General features: G+C 42.0%; 1 protein-coding gene across 3 annotated transcripts in view; it reads right to left on the bottom strand.

Moving 5' to 3' along the window:
* Window positions 1-326: 326 nt before the first annotated feature.
* Window positions 327-17,375, bottom strand: part of LOC128733462 (uncharacterized) — a 255,703-nt gene continuing 238,654 nt past the window's right edge. For all 3 annotated transcript variants that reach the window (XM_053827061.1, XM_053827062.1, XM_053827063.1), the window contains one exon: window positions 327-8,055. In XM_053827061.1, the coding sequence (XP_053683036.1) occupies window positions 4,526-8,055 (3,530 nt within the window). In that variant the 3' untranslated portion in view covers window positions 327-4,525. The remainder of the gene's footprint in view (window positions 8,056-17,375) is intronic.

Genomic DNA, 17,375 nt, shown 5'->3' with positions numbered 1-17,375 from the left:
TGACCTTTTTATTTTGCCGTGGAAAGGAAGGCCACTCAACGGGAACCGGGACTAATGTTTTATTTGTCGGTAAAAACTGCTTTGAAACTTGCGTCTAAAAATACCGGCGGTTTGTTCCATAAGAATTTAGAATTGAAATGTAGAATAGAGGTGACAATTTTTAAGGGGTCGGAGATGAAAGAACCAAAAACATAGCAGGGCCAACTTTCTCAACTCTATTTTCCGAAATTGTACAAAAATGCGTGTTTATTTTTTTTCATATTTTTCACTTTTTATTTTACTGAGTATATACTTTTCAATTATTTGCAATTACATAGGGTTTTTGTTTTTTCTTCTGGGTTTTCATCAGTATTCATAGAGAATATTATTTATATAATATATATAAAATAATATTTTGCATTCCAACTGCCGGAAGAAGCGAACCGCCCGCGCACGGTTTCCGCGCATCACAACAGCACAGCCGCCAGCGCCGCAGTCTAACTACTTTGCTTTACTTGAGCTGGCCGATAGATGCCATCAAATAAGAGGGGCTTTTAGCTTTCCGTTTTTTTTTTCATATCTCAGTTTTGAGATAGAAAGACGACCCCGGATATGCGTATACGAGCGCGGCCGTGCGTGCGTGCGGCGTTCGCTGCTACGGCGGCAATTGTTGTCTGCCTCAAAACTATTTTCATTACAATAGGAAACGACGGTGGAAATGGGGGAGAAAAACTGTAGGTAGTAAATATGGGACTTTTGCTTTATTTTGATCTGCGTGGGGGAAATGGGAGGAAAACTTTTCTCGACTTTATACAACAGAGTTAATAGAGGAAACGAATTTTGTTTTGTTCACGTTCTGTTTTTTTTCGTTTTGTTTTCTCTTTCACTTTCTTAAACTTCGCTTGAGTAAGCGTTACTTCCTTGTTTTTTTTCTTTTTTTTTTTTTTTGAATATTTATAATTTCATTATATTCAGAGCGGTCTGACTTAATATTTACTAATTTATATGCGCTTGCGGCTTTCTGTCGGATTTTTCTCTCCGCCATTCTTGTTTGTCTTGTTATCAATTTGTTATTTATAATTAAGGTCAGTTTCATATCGCTTAAGTGACTACGAGAGCGAGACGACGACAAAAAGGACTGTGGGTTTTCTCTCTTTCTCTCCGATCGTTTGCGTGGGAGGGAGGGGGGTGGGGGTGAAACAGGAGGACACATTTACAACTAGGATTTTTTTTTCTCGCAAAACAGAAAACGACGATGGCGCGGCGTACGCTTAGAGAGAAGAGATGTTTGTTTTTGTGTTTTAATTGTTTCGTTTCTTCTTTTTTTTTTGTTTAGGTTTGGGCGATTGGTTTCTAATATTTACTAGTACTTTGTTTTATGTTTGAACAGTTTAATGTTTCCTTGTTTCTGGTTGACTTACAAATTAATCAGTTTGCTAACTCTTTTCGTAATGACACAGACTTGTTTCAATTTTTGTTTTTTCGCTTTTTTATACACAAGTTATGGGACGTGATGTGATCGCTTTTTTTGTTTCTTGTTTAGTAAGTAGTAGTTTTCTTCACTCGGATTTTTTTTGCTCTGGTAGTTTTGAACTGAGAACAGTTTTTACTGATGGCTTGTTTCGAATGAAGAGAAGAGGAACGAATGAGGACGCAATTTATGTTCTATATTCGGTTAGCGAATGGACGAAGGATGGTATCAGTTAAAAAAAATGAAACGTTGAGAGTGGACTAGTTTGTCGTTGGATTTGTTATAAGTAATATTCATTTATCAGAATACCTTGTTTGTCAGAAGTTCAGTGGGCTAATAATGTTGAAATGATTCCTGGTTTGTTGATGCGTAATTATTTTCATTTATTTTTGATTATCTAAGAATGAACCGATCAATTTCTGTAGTAAAAAACTTTCTTTCCAAGCAACATATTAGGTTTTTTTGCACTCTTATTGTTTAGAACTAATTTTGGTCACTAAAACCGTTTTAGTTGTGTAATAAAACCTTAAATGTTACTTGAAGTGTAAAAGCAGCGTCACTAACATGAAACTCCATTGTTTTACTGGTTGTCATCAGAATTGTTTCTTAATATTGACCGACGTTTCGATTGTATTCTAACAGAATTCTTCGAGAAGACTTAAGAATATACCCGAAACGATGTCGGATGGAATTAAATATCAGTTCTGATTTCACATTAGATTGTCAACAAGTAAAACAGAGGGGTCACTAATAAACACTACTTAGAACTCTCCCTCTAAAAATCGGTAAAAAATCATTCTATGTGTCTAAGTTAAACGGAATGAAAAAAAAATATCAAATTACTGCAGCAACCAGCAGCTGATCAAACAATTATGTTGCGGGTTTTAAGGAACTAATCGTTTTTTTTTTGTTTTATTTACAGAGCCTTTTCCTGGAATCATTCAGCCGGGAGGGCTCTTCTGGTAAGGTAAGTGAATAATTAATTACAGAAAAAAATCTGTCGCTCCAAAACGGGCCCAAATTTAGAACTTTTGCATGATGATTGAATGGCTATTCAACTTTTTTCTATGGCACTGATCTAATATTAAATCAAAATAGTTCAAAAATATCTCAGAAAACTCAGACCGTAAATCAGTCTGTGCAAAGTAAAACACAACCCACTGTACTCTAACGTCAAAAACGGTAAAATGTGTCTAAAAAAATCTAGTTTCCGGTCATTACTTAAGACTCACTAAAACAATGCAATCTAAAAACCATAATATTGCTATTAAAAAAAGCAGAAATAATGTTTAGTCAACGAAATCATCGCCAATTAGGGCTTCCGGTTTCGGTTCGGGGCATAACCTGTATCTATTTTCTACACACTGCAGTAGTGTGTGATGCACCTAGCCGACGAAAGCAGGCAGCGTCCTGGGTTTGTGTGTTTATTATTGGTTGCCCACTGACACCGCCGACTCCGAACGGCGCGCGATCAGAGAAATGCTCTTCTAGGCTAGGTGCATTACACATATTTATGCTTCCACTTTTCCGCTTCGCATCGTAATGTTCCGCAACAAACTCGGTAGTTATGTTTTTTTTTAAAAAAAGAAGCTAAATGCACCGTGCGGCACCACCGACCCGAGAAGACAAAACCCGACGGATTAAATCATCACAATTGGTTGCAATTTCTTTTCCTATTTCCGTGCGACTCTTTGTTTTCGAACATTATTTTTTTTATTATTTCTATTTTTCTGCTTAATGACACTTTTCCCATCTTCTCTACGGTAGTAGTTCATGTTCGCATCTCTTCATTATCCTCTCTCTTCTAATCTGTCGATCTGTTATTTCTTTATTTTTGCACACGTTTGCCTGTTGGGAGCAGCACCATTCCTGCACACATTTTATGTGTCAGAGCTCTCTAATTGCATACATTTCTTACTTCAGCTGCAGGCTTCACTCCATCTTTTTCTCTTTCTCTCTCTAATTATAGCACACTGTATCGTTTCGTTCATGTTTTCTTTTTGTTTCTGCCGGTCGGTCGAGGCTTTCGCAGAATTGACTGCAATTTTACGCCCTTGCTTGGTTGTTGGCTTGCTTGCTTGCTACCTACTACTGACTACGGGATGGATGGATGAGTCAAGGCAAGACGGGATATCAAGGGAACGGGAATGGCATTTTAGCTGTTTTGCTTTAAAATTTTCTCCAAGATAGCGAAAGATTCGGAAAGCGATAAGTACCTACATATTATGTTTGTTTCTTTTTTTTCCTTCCGAAGGAAGGGTGGCTCTGAGCGATGAAAAATTAAAAAAGACGAACAATAATTTACAAACGACTTTGGCGCAATAATGGGGAGGAGTCGCGTGGGTTGCGGTTTTAGATTTCCTATTGCGAATAGCCACAACTAGCCACAACTTTTTTTTTCGGGTTAACGTTCTAACGAAATAAATCAATTGGCAACGCGCGCGCTGCTCAAGTGTTAGGCCGAATCTGGCAGCACCGCCGCACGCAAATCCTCCCCGCTCGCTACCGATGATGCGATGAAAAAGACCTTTAACGTCGCGACGGGAGAAAAGTATGAGCGGAAAGGAAGAGGGGGCACAAGAAAAACCTTAAATTCTTGCTTTCTCCACGCGTCTGCATCACTTCTGTTCTATACACAACTATTTAAATGTCATCAATTTGTTATCTTACGTCCTAGAATCGTAGCTTTTTTGTATTTTTTTTCTTTATCTTCTATACTTTTATTAATTATAGTAATAAATCGATCACTTGACTGAATTGTTTCGCCCGAATTCTGCCGTGCCGTACACCTACGCATAACCCACCGCTTGTTTATTTTTTTGTTTACTTTCGCGCTAACTATTTACAACGAGAGACTTGCTTTGCTTGGACTGATGACGATGGGGGGCGGCAGGGCGGGGAGCAGCAGGGTACGGAGTAAGGGGGGCCAGGCAGAACTGACGTGTGCGAATGTTTAATTTTCTTTTACGTTGAATCCTAAATCGAGAAAAAGAGTGAAAAAATGCTCAAACTTTACAGCTGTTGTTCCCCCGGCGGTGGGGGAGGCGATGGCGGCAGCCAGCCGGCGGTTAAACTCTAAGAATTCATAAATAGCTTGTTCTTATCCCTAAGGTTGGTTCGCGAGCTGAGCGCCGGTTCTTCCAGCGCCCGGAACCGCACGAAACCTTGCTCGGCGACCAGCATCGACGAGCTATCACTGCCGCCGCCGGCTCCTACGGCAGCCGGGGCAGCGATCTTACCGGGCAGGACTCCACTGGACGACCCACCGGAGCTGCTACCTCCTCCTCCTCCTCCACCGTTCATGCCGTTGATCGGAAGATTCGAAGCGGACATGGTGGGCGAGGAGCTGCCCGGTTCCTGATTCTGCGGACCATGATCACTTCCGTTGTTGTTAAAGCCGGTGTAGCTGGAGCTGGACGATTCCCGGGAGCGTTTCTTGCTGTGGTAGTAACTTGCCGAACTGCTGTTATCGTCGAAGTTATTCACGTGCTCCTGGGACGAGTGATCTACACCGTGGCCGTTGACTATCCGATCGTTGAAGCTTCCCGGATGCACGAAATCTCCGCCGGGGAGATTCCGAGGAGCTGCCTGCGGATGATGGTGATGGTGATGATGGTGATCCGGAACGCCTCGGCCACCGGCAGTGCTTAGCGTTTGAGCTCCGTTCATGTGCCGATCCGGACCGATGGCACCTCGAGGAGGTCGTCCCTGACCGGGCATCTGCTGCACTTGTTGTTGCTGCTGCTGTTGTTGTTGTTGTTGTATTGCACCACGGTTGTTGGACGAAGTTGAAGACGACGCTGACGAAGCGGAATTGTTGTTGTTCCGCCCGCTTCCGCCGGCATGCTGGTTAAAGTGCATTCCGCCGATGTTGTTCAGAGTTCCACTCTTCCGAACACCGATTCGTCGTTCGAACGAATCGTTGTAGTTGTTGAAGTGGTTGTAGTGATGGTGACCCATTGTGTTCGCTCCGTCGTAATTGGCCTGTCCGCTTTTGAGCGTTTTGAGGTTTTTCGAAGCCCGGAATTCACCCCGGGAAATTGACTGTGAGGAAGCTGCCTGATCGAACGAGGGTCTTTCGAAGTTTTGAAAGTCGTAGTTTCGGGATCCCTGGGGCAGATGCACTGCCGGAGGACCTCCTCCTACCGCTGCCCCTCTTAAGCTCTTGGTGTCGTATGGTGGAGCATTGATCGGCTCCGAGTAGCAGTTGTCCATGATGTCGTGATACTGCGGTCCATCCGGAGGTTCCCCCCGGTGGTGGTGCTTCAGTTCGAAGTTCGGGTTCTCGTAGTGATCCGGCATCTGTTCGCTATCGTTCATGAAATCTTCGTGTTGATCGGCCTGCTGGCTGCCGTTGTAGTTGTTGCTGTAGTTGTGTGAACTTGATCGCATGCTGTTCGTTTCGATCGATCGCTGGAAGTCGTTGCCTCCCGGTCCCAACTGAAGATCCTGATTGCTGTTCTGTTCCAAGTTCAACGAATTCAGCGCAAAATTATCATCATAAATCGGTTTACCCGTGCGCAGCGTGTAGGTGTGTAGATTCGTGTTGGCGTTACAAACCGCTGGGTAATCCGTTTCGAAGTTCTCCTGGCTGGAGGATGAAGTGCATGGGAACAGAGCGAATCCGCTTGCGTTCGGTTGTTCCATGTCCTTCTCACGCTGAATCACCTTAGAGGTACCTGTCTTAAGACCGGTAACCCACGACAGCAAAGCGATGATTACGATTTCGATGAAGCGTAAACTGAACTGATAGCCCCACTGGAACCAGTCGATTTCGATGTGCGACGCCCACAGGGTCTTCTTGGCGGAACCATCATTCAGATTGTTGTTCGGCGAAAGTTTGACCTTCGTCTGCGAGCTGATGCTGATGGCACCGTAGATCTGCAGGGCTGCCAGGAGAATAAAAAGCAGTGCAGTGGCGATCGTGATGTGGATTGCGTACGACAAATTGTTATAACCGTGGATGTAGTTCTGACTTTTGTGCAAAATTCGTTTCAGAAGTCGGTACATGTACAGATAGAGGATGCCCAACGATAAACAGATGAAGATGTATATGATCTGACAGATCAACGAAAGAACTCTCGGTGGTATCTGGATATTGGTGGGACCATGACCGGTCTGTCCTCCCCGACTGCTGGCCATCAGTTGGGCTTGTTTGTGGTAAAACTGCTGTGTTTCGTACGATTCGACCAGATGCAGGGTAACGCAAAGACCAACGTGAACTCCGGAACCAATCATGATGGTCAGCGGACGAAGAATCGAACTGTACCGGTTGGTTTTGTGGTTGATCGATCGTAGCAACAGGAACAAAATCAAAATGGCGAACGTTGTCGTGAGGAATGTAAGCGGAAGATTCAACAGCAACTCCGAAGTGAACAAATTAAAACTGAAGTGAATGTTGTACGCATCGTAGCAAAGGTAGAAAATTCGCAGCAAGCAGATGATGATCAGGATCAAATGGATACTGATGAAATACGACTGCGAAAACAGATGCGTCAGTTTATCGTAGAAGATTATCTTGAAGATCGAGTACACCGCTAGGATGGTGAACAAAATCGCCGACAAATACACGTGAATGTTCCACGCAATCGTCCACGTACTGATATCTTCGATATCATTTGCAAAATTCCTATCATTCCCATACCCTGCTCCACCGGACTGCCCGTCACCGTCCCCACTAGCATTCGCTTTGATCATCACCGATTTTAGGTTTAGATTCGGCATCTTCTGCGTGATCGGCGACGACGAGGAGGACAGATGAATCAACGAGCTGACCGTACTGGTCTGAACACTTTGTGCTTGCGTCGAATACAGGCTACCCTCGCTTTTCTCCCCACCGACCACATCATCATCTTCCTCGTCATCATCCTCATCGTCCTGATCAATCCCACTGTTTTCGTTTCCCGCTTCGAAATCATCTCCCTCGCCACGGCTATGATCGTTTCCCTTATTTAAGTTCTTAGCATTACTTAACGAAGTCACCGGCGGGTTCAAATCAAACGTCGGCTGATTCGGTCTCGGTGCCGACGTGACCGATCGCAGCAACACATCCGGAATCGTCTGCGTACGCCCATTCGAACCGCTTAGTATCCTCGAAATTGACGGAAAATGCATCCCATTCGGCAGTATTGCACTGGAGTTCCCGTTTCCGTCCAGCATAAACTTGCTGTCCACTCCGTAGTTCTTGGTCGAATCCAGTTTGCTGCTCTTCTCCGACGGCGTATTCAAAGCTTTCTTCCGCTGGGCATCAATCGATTGCGACGAACTAGAAGGTCCACCGCCGCCTCCCAGCGCCGGAGGCGCTACAGCACCTACAGGAGCCGCACCGGATGACGGTTTCTGCGCACCGACCGGCCCGTTCAAATCCGGCCGAATCGGGATCCGCTCGTGACCGGGCATCAAACTGGGCGGTGGCAGAGGACGACGATTCACGTAGCTGCCGGTGCTGATGATCGCACTGTCACTGTTGGTACCGCGCAGCGTGGGCTTGTCCGCGAACGGATTCGTATAGTTACGATGCAGCGGTGGCGTGAAGGCTCGCGATGGCGGCGGGGACATGTCTCCCGGGAACATCGGATTCGTCGGGAAGCCCTTCTTGTTGTGACCTGCAATGGGAACGGAAAAGATAAGATACCCGTCAGTGCCATCTATCAAATGCATGTACAAGTGAATCATTGCAAAATGCATAGGTTGGTTTTGTTGTTTACTTTTGATTAAATTTTATCAATCTACACACAAACTGAAGCTTCACTTTTTTGCGAAGACGAAACCCGTTCTACTCTATGCAGCAAGCGGAAACCACCGCTAGACCTGCTAATTCATGCCAGTCTACTTCCTGGCACCCACCACCGTTTTCCGCCAGCTAAATCAAATGAAGTCCGTTAAAACCAGGAAAGCGAGGGGACTCGGAATTTACGATTGTGACCGGTGTCCACGCGAAAAGGTTCAGTCCGTGTTTCTTGCTTGCTTGCTTGTGCTTGCTTGCAGTACGTACGCGCCGATTGCGTGAAAAGGGTTCATTAGGAGAGGCCACGCTGCCAAATCAAACAGTGTGCCGGGTTGGCACACAGGAAACCAACAACGCCGTTGCAACGAACGGCGCACAGCACCGGGTAAGCGGCGGGACGAAAAATGGAGCGAATAAATTGTTCTACATAATTTCTTTTATGTATGCTTCTTGCCCCGCGGCACTTTACGCGTGTCTGGCCGTGAAGTATGTAGCTAGCCAGCTAGCTAGCTAGGCTAGCTAGTTAGTGAAGTAAACCATCAGCTATGGTGTATTAATTTCAGCAATAATGCAGGAGCTCTATGTGTCCAGGAGGGACGTACAAATTGGACGATTGTATGGGAAGGAACTGTGCCATCCTGGAAAGAAAATTCCCAGCCGACGGCTCAAAGCATTTAATTAATTTTAGATAGTGGAAAAGTCATTACGTGCAAATTATTGCTGAACTAAGTGTGTGTATGAAGATGCCCCCAGGGAATCGGCCGTTTTGCTGAGGCTAGCACAAAATGTTTCATTAAGATTTCTTCGTCTTGCTTTAAAATGATTATTTAAAATGTTCCTTTGAAAACTCCGACAGCGAAGATGTACTCTGGTAAGACGTTGATCAACATAAATTTACGAGCTTCATTTCCCGTGATATACCACCACCTAGTTTGTGACAACAAAAGCATTTTATCTATGACACTCCTATTAAAGTTTTCTCACTTTCGGTTGAGGTAAGTGGTAAATGCCAAAAACCGAAACCGGAAAAATATAAAACTTTTTCCATCTCTCGAATAGCGAAGGCCGAAAATAGACCGCCTCTTTCGGGCTTGGCTTCGCTTAGAATAGAAACTTCAACCACTTCAAGGAGAAAATAAAGTGAATTGCTAGCGGAGCATCCTTTTTACTATAAATATGTGGAGGAAAAGTTGCGGAAGGCCACTTTTCCACCGTAGAATGATAGCCTTCATGCTGGTTTATGTTTCTTCTTATCACGTATCGCAGTCGCTCATAAAAGGTAAGGGATCACTTTGCCTGCACCTGGAGGATTAAATCCTCTCAGCCGCAGCAAGCATGTACCAGGTATGAGCTAGAAGAATTTTAAAGTTCCTTGTGATTGAGGTGAAACAAGTTTCAGCTTGATGAAGGCTCTAAATTCTTAATTCTAAAGAATCTTTCTCGCCCAAAAATGATGCAATATTTAGAAACAGGATACTAAAAAATGAAAACAAATTCGATAGAAGCACTAACTTAGTAGGTATGTACTTCAATCGAAGCGGATTTTTTATGCTTTTATTTTCAGAATATTAAAAACTTGAAGGATTTAAACAAAACAGCTAACGACAAATAAATACAAAACATTATCCTTCACGGAAGAATCACCACTTTACGATCTATAAGGGTAATCTTAAATCGAAGTTAACTGCGGCTAGAATAAAGGGGCAGTCTATTTATGACGTCTCATAATAAGACAGTATTTTGTTTTAATACATTTTGAAATTTTTCCTCAATAACAATCTTCCAAAAAAAAGACTCACCAGAGTAATTGATTCTAATGTATATTTCACAACCAGGTTAGTGGTCTTTGTATCTTACAACTGACCCTTGAAGACCTTGGATGAGACAGGATATGCTCGGCCATCAATGAGGCCACAACTGCTGTTCTAGGTGAAGAAACTTCGAATGCACGAAATGACTAATTTGATAGAGAATGGTTGCTGCAAGCTTGGAAAAACTATCTATGCATTGCCACGAGGTATAATTTGGCCAAGTATCAACGACCGTGAGTTGATCACGATCTGAGAAAGAAAAAACGCCTCAAAAAGGACATAGACCGTGAAGAGCTAGAATAACTATTCCGGATTAATAATCCGCGAAAGTTCTATGAGGAGGTGAAGCAATCTCGTAAAGGATACACACCGAAGTCTGATATGTATGTGTGAGAACGAGGAGGGAAGCCTGATCACAAACAAGCGCGAGGTGGTCGACAAGTGGAGACAGTTCTTCGATAAGCATCTCAATGGCGATATAACGGATGGAGATGGAACTGAAGTTAATCTAGGAGTGTCTAAAAAAGGATAATAGTGTCTCAGCTCTTGATCTCGAAGAAATTCGATGAGAAATGGGATAGCTGAAGACCAATAAAGTTGCCGTTAAGAACCGAACTCCGAAAAAAACTTTACAAAACTGATGAGGAACCACTAGCAACAGCATTTTATTGGATAATTACCAAGATTTGGGAGGAGAAAAAACTACCGATGAAATTGATAGATAGGGCTTTATGAATTTTCACACTTCGACAAATCCTCCAGAAATGACGGAAGTACAACATGCATCACATTTTCGGGGATTTCAGTGCAACATACAATACAGTCGAGTTATGCAACTGACGCGGCTCATCAAAGCTACCCTGGAGCGAATGATGTGCTACGTGCGTATTTCAGGGGCACTTTCGAATCCCTTCGTACCACGCAGAGGGTTTCGGTAAGGGGAAAGACTGCCCTGCATGTTATTTAGCATCGCTATTGAATGTGTGATCGAAATGAGAGGAACGATTCCAGCTGGAACTCGAGCTTCCTTTTCTCTCTCCGCAAGACGTTTCGATCACCGCTGCACAAAGTTGCCCAAGTAACAATTTGGGTTTTATTACACTCTTATGATGGCATTTAAGACCAAAGTTGGTCATGAAAACCGTCTTAAGAGTACAATAAAACTCACATTTTTGCTTGGGTGACGATGTACAAAAGCTAATTAGACCGGCAGTCTTTTACGGACACGAGGCTATAACTATGTTTACGGACATACGTGCATTTGTCGGATTTAAACTTGCAACAAGTTGCAAGTGCTACTTGAAGAGATTATCACTGTACAACCGGGCAAAGTCGCAAGGCTACACCGACACCAGAAATAAAAGGGCCTAACGTGCTAGATGGTTCGATCAGGTTGAAGTTGACTAGCATGTGACAAGACGCACAGTGGTAACGAGTAGTCCAAGACCGCCCTCCCAGATGACCTCAAGGTACGACGGTGGTCTAACAAGCCAGTCGTCGATTGTTAATCTCGGCTGGGAGAGGCTGTTAGAGTCAATAGCAGTGCACGAAAAAATTGACAGCCCTGCATGAAGGCGAATGTAAAACCCAATGAAGCGCATACGATTTTACCCCCCGTAGTATTCTTTTATCTGTCAGCCGATGGACATGCACATGACTACTGAACTGCTGACAGTGCTTGTCTTTCTCAGTTTTCTACCCTTCAAAACAATTCATTAATGTCTGAAATGAAATAAAAAGAAAACTTATCCAATTTAATTCTACTGTATTATATATTTATTCTTGACAGATACGTATTTCGCCTACGACTTGCAGGCTTCCTCAGTGTCTGTTTTCGAAAATTGCTTACGCTATTTTAGTTCGAAAACAGACACTGAAGAAGCCTGCAAGTCGTAGGCGAAATACGTATTTGTCAAGAATATATATACATATTAGAGTCAAATTGGATAAGTTTTCTTTTTATTTTTAATTCCAGGTTTCATATTCTATTAAGAAACTCCAAAAACTCATGAATTGCATTGATGAATGATTTCTCTACTATCCTGCCAGAGAATTACGATCTTAGAATGCTTAGAAAAAATCAAGAAAACTCCAACCGGTAATCTAGTGAATTGATAATGACCATTTTTGTTCGAAAATGCTGTAAATTTTCTAGATTCCCTATCAAGAGGAATTTGATGAAATCCAGACATCAAATCTAATGGTGTGAGAAATTTTGCTCTGCCTAGTTGGTTTAAAATGTCGTCAATCCTCGGTAACGGGAATTTGTCTGCAAAGATCTTTTTGTGCTTTCAATAAATTTCTTTGGTACGAGTGTGAGGAACGGGCTGCTCGAGCCAAAGATGTTGAAGATTGGAGAGCTGTACGACAATACAGAAGTTTCAATTATATTACTTTCTAGCATATTGTTCATTTGCTAATCGATTTTGTCGTTCTGTGAGTGAATCTATACCTATAAAGAAGGATTTCTGTCTGTCTGTCCTGTGTTCCTTATAGAATCAAAAACTACTGAACCAATCGGCGTGAAAATTTGCATGTAGAGGTTTTTGGGGCCAGGAAAGGTTTTAGTGATGGTTAGAGACCCCTCCCCCCACTAAGAGGGGGGGCTCCCATACAAATGAAACACAAATTTCTGCATAACTCGAGAACTAATCAAGCAAATAGAACCAAATTTGGCATGTGGGTGTTTTCGGTGACAAGAATTTATTCTAGGGTAATTTGAGACCCCTCCCCTCTTTATAAGGGGAAATATAACTCCTCTCCCCTTTAAGAGGGGGGGTTTCCATACAAATTTCCTCATAACTCGAGAACTAATCAAGCAAATGGAACCAAATTTGGCATGTGAAAGTTTTCGAGGGCAAGAAAATTTTCTATGTTGAATTAGGACCCCTCCTCACTTTAAGAGGGGGGGCTCCTGTACAAATGAAATACCAATTTCCTCATAACTCGAGAACTAATCAAGCAAATAGAACCAAATTTGGCATGTGTGTGTTTTTGGAGACAAAATTTTTTTCTATGATGAATTGGGACCCCTGCCCACTTTAAGTGGGGGGGGGCTCCTATACAAACGAAATACAAATTTCCTTATAACTCGAAAGCTAATCCAGCAAATGGAACCAAATTTGGCATGTAGGTGTTTTTGGAGGCAAGAATTTTTTCTATGATGAATAAGAACCTCTCCCCACTTTAGGAGCGGGGGCTCCTATACAAATGAAATACAAATTTCCTCATAACTCGAGAACTAATCAAGCAAATAGAACCAAATTTGGCATGTGGGTGTTTTCGGTGACAAGAATTTATTCTATGGTAAATTGAGACCCCTCCCTCTTTATAAGGGGAATTGTAACTCCTCTCCCCTTTAAGAGGGGGGGCTTCCATACAAATTTCCTCATAACTCGAGAACTAATCAAGCAAATGGAACCAAATTTGGCATGTGAAGGTTTTCGAGGGCAGGAAAATTTTCTACGGTGAATTAGGACCCCTCCCCACTCTAAGAGGGGGGGCTCCTGTACAAATGAAATACAAATTTCCTCATAACTCGAGAACTAATCAAGCGAATTGAACCAAATTTGGCATATGTGTGTTTTTGGAGACAATTTTTTTTTCAATGATGAATTGGGACCCCTCCCCACTTTAGGAGGGGGGGGCTCTATACAAACGAAATACAAATTTCCTCATAACTCGAGAACTAATCCAGCAAATGGAACCAAATTTGGCGTGTAGGTGTTTTTGGAGGCAAGAATTTTTTCTGTGATGCATTAGGACCTCTTCCCACATTAGGAGGGGGGGCTCCAATACAAATGAAATACAAATTTCCCCATAACTCGAGAACTAATCAAGCAAATAGAACCAAATTCGGCATGTGGAGGTTTTTGGAGGCAAAAATATTTTCTACGGTGAATTAGGATCCTTCCACACTTTAAGAGGGGGGGCTTCTACACAAATGAAATACAAATTTCCTCATAATTCGAGAACTAATCAAGCAAATGGAACCATATTTGGCATGTGGGTGTTTTTGGAGGCAACCATTTTTCCCATTATGAATTAGGACTTCTTACCTTTTTAGGAGGGGGGGGGGCTCCCATTCAAACGAAATACAAATGTGCTCATAACTTTAGAACTAATCAAGCAAATGGAACCAAATTTGGCATGTGAGAGTTTTAGATGGCAGTATTTTTTTTCTGTGGTGTATTACGACCCCTTTCCCTTCCAAATTTCCTTATAATTTGAGTACTAATCAAGCAAATGGAACCAAATTTAGCATGTAGGAGATTTTTGAGTCTTGAATTTATTTTATGATAGTTAGAGACCTCTCACCCCTGTGGTAGGGGGATATGGACTCTCATACAAATAAAACAGAAATTTTTGCGAAACTCAAAAACTAATCCATAAAACATTAATCAATAACAAGACCACAAAAAATATCTATAGTAACACTAGATCATTCAGGACGAGACGGTCGCGAGTGTTGCCGGTGACCCGCCGTCGGAAGCGCCGCCCACTGGGGGGCTTGCAAAACTCGAGATAGTGACAAAGATCATCCGAGATTCATGATTTATGTACAACACAGGTTAATTTGTGGCAATACGAAGTTTGTCGGGTCAGCTAGTAGTCTTATAAATAGACAGAAGACAAAGGCAAAATATGTCTTGATATTGGCTTATTCAATTTTTAAATTGATCTACAATCAGCCAAAAAGGTATTTGGACAGCAGCGCATATATTTTCTTTAAATAATATTGCAAGCAATGGTAACTGGTAACACATATTTTTTTAAACAATGTTTAACTAAAGCATGTGTAGATGCATGGCAATAGTTATGGGAAGAGCTTTCTGTTTTGAAGATAGAGTCCTTATAGTTTTGAATTGCTTAAAAATACAATAAAAAAAGTATTGGGACAGTAAACTGTTAGTTGAAATAAATGTCCTTTCTCGCTTGACTACTACCTTGTAGGACCATCTACTATCTGGGATAAAATTACCTAATTTCTCACATATTCTTATATGACTCTCAGCATCTCAAGTCTCTGTCTAGCGCCTCTACACGGCCCTACCCGGTAATGCTCTAGATTTCAATGGCAGGATCGCGGAAAAATTAATCATTTTACCGCAATTTTCTCAGTTAATGTTGCCAAATTAAGGTAGTATGATCTTTATTTGGTGAAAACCACAAGAAAAAAACAAGTGCTGTGAACAAACACCAAGCTGTTCGAAAGCAAATACAAATAACTTTCTTATGGCGAAAATAGATTAATTTATCCCAGCGTAATCCAGAGATATTCACTAGGGTAAAATACCGTTTGTTTATCTAAAGAAAAAAGAAACAACCATTATAAACAAATAACATATCGCCGGATTCCTCTTGAAAATAGCTTATTAAAGAAGGATCAAGTTTTCATCAGGACGTTTATACCCGTGGCTTTGCTTTTTACACTGGCTTATGGCACACCTGGTTTGAATTAACAGACGCGTATTTATAAAAAAGGCGTCAAATTTGCAACCTCAATAATTTTTTCCATGGCTAGAACTAAAAAAGGTACAAAAGGTACAATAAACATGTTTCAACCACAGCAGCAAAATATATGAAAATGCAAAATTTCGCGGTGGTAGCTGCAGAAACGGGAAAAGGCTCTCAAGCTCTAAAAACAAAAGCCATTTTCGGCCAGCCTTACTTGTTAGAGGGACAAAAAAGTAGTAGAGATTGAGCTAAAATTAACTACAAAAATAACGGGTGACAACTAAAATTTTGGAATTTTTTCGAAGCCCCTATACTCAACAACAAACGAGCTCAGGGAGAAATGAGAGTATGTTAGCTCTTTCTATCCTCTTTCGGTCAGTATTTTTTTGTTTATGCTTGCCAATTTTTGCTTAAAACGGTGTCAAAACAAGAAGCATTCCGCGAGCGCGTTGTACACTTCTACGAAATTCCACAGAAATCTCGGGAAAAAGTTTATGGTACAACATTTAAAAAGCGAATATGTTGCGGCTTCGACTGTTTCCCATATCCTAAGATGCCCAACAACTATTCGCAAGCAAGGCAGTGAAAGATCAGCCAAAATTATGGATGCAGAAGGGCATCTTTTTTTTTTCCTGTATGGACTCATCACTGCGACCAGTATTGGTTTGATCTATTGTGATATCGCCCGGGTGTTTGCTGTATAACCCGCACTGCATTTATTTTGGCTATAGTCGCTATTGAGTGAGCGATATGCTTATTGAATTTTATGCGTGCTTGTGTGTAATTTTAGTACCCTTCCCTCAATGCTTTTTCTCTACTTTACCCACCTCGCTCCACATGACAGCGCTGTCCCCAATTATAGCCATCCCTGGAACAGCAAACCAGTGCATTGAACTATAAGGATCTCATTTTGCACTGTCAATAGGCCATATCGGGATAACATAGAATTCAGAACGAAGGAAGGGTGGTGAGGGGCCTGGGAATAAACCCATGCTAAAGTCACTTTGCCAGCGAATGGCCTGATTCTACTAAGATTCGAACCCATGCCCATTCGCTTGTCAAAGCAGACTGGTAACCTTGCGGTTACAGAGCCCCCCTCAGAAGGGCATCGTTCCCTTTCTCGTTTCTTCAACAGCAAGCCCTCTGGTTTGGGTGTCAATTAAGATGCACCAGACGAATGTTTGAACAAAATTTTGATCTCGTTTCCACAAAAACATCATGCAGATGGACAATACGTGTTTTGGCCGGATAGAGTATCATCGCATTACGCCAAAAAAACACAATCGTTCCTGAATACCCATTGGGTCCCATTCCCATTTTTATCCAAAAACCACGACCCGTAAAATCTGGCTTAGTGCGCCCAATCGAAGATTCCTTCGGGATTTTGAGTTCCTTGGTGTACAAAAATAACTGGAGAGCCACGAATTGCAAACAGTTGATTGGTAGAATCACGAGATGCATTCGCAAAGTTGACGGTGATGGCCGTACAACGCTCCTGTTTCGACGTCAAACGAAAGTTTCGCCGAACACCCGTTTACGGACCGTTTTCAAATATACACCGTTTTTTCAACAATGGATAATGTATCTTTACTGTCGGTAGAATTTTTTTGACTGGCAAAAAATATGAAACTTTTTTTTGGTTGCCAACTCTATCTCTTGAAATTTACTAGTAATCATGAATACGCTTGAAGTGGATATTTCATAGAATATTTCTGTGCTGAAAAAATTGTGTTATTTCTAACTCAGCGAATATTAAGATGATAAGAATAAGAACCTAAACCAAAAATGTTGAAAATCACGAACAAAAAATTAAAATTGAAAAACACCATTCGAAGTCATTTCATTCATGTGTTTATGGACTAAAAATCATTTGACGAAATCCCCATAAAATTTAGGTATCATTTCGCGCAATTCATCTCATAAGCCGTAA

Source organism: Sabethes cyaneus, chromosome 2 (genome assembly GCF_943734655.1).
Source record: "Sabethes cyaneus chromosome 2, idSabCyanKW18_F2, whole genome shotgun sequence".
NCBI classification, from domain to species: domain Eukaryota; kingdom Metazoa; phylum Arthropoda; class Insecta; order Diptera; family Culicidae; genus Sabethes; species Sabethes cyaneus.
Note: the sequence above shows the minus strand (reverse complement) of the source record. Positions and strands in the feature narration are given on the sequence as shown.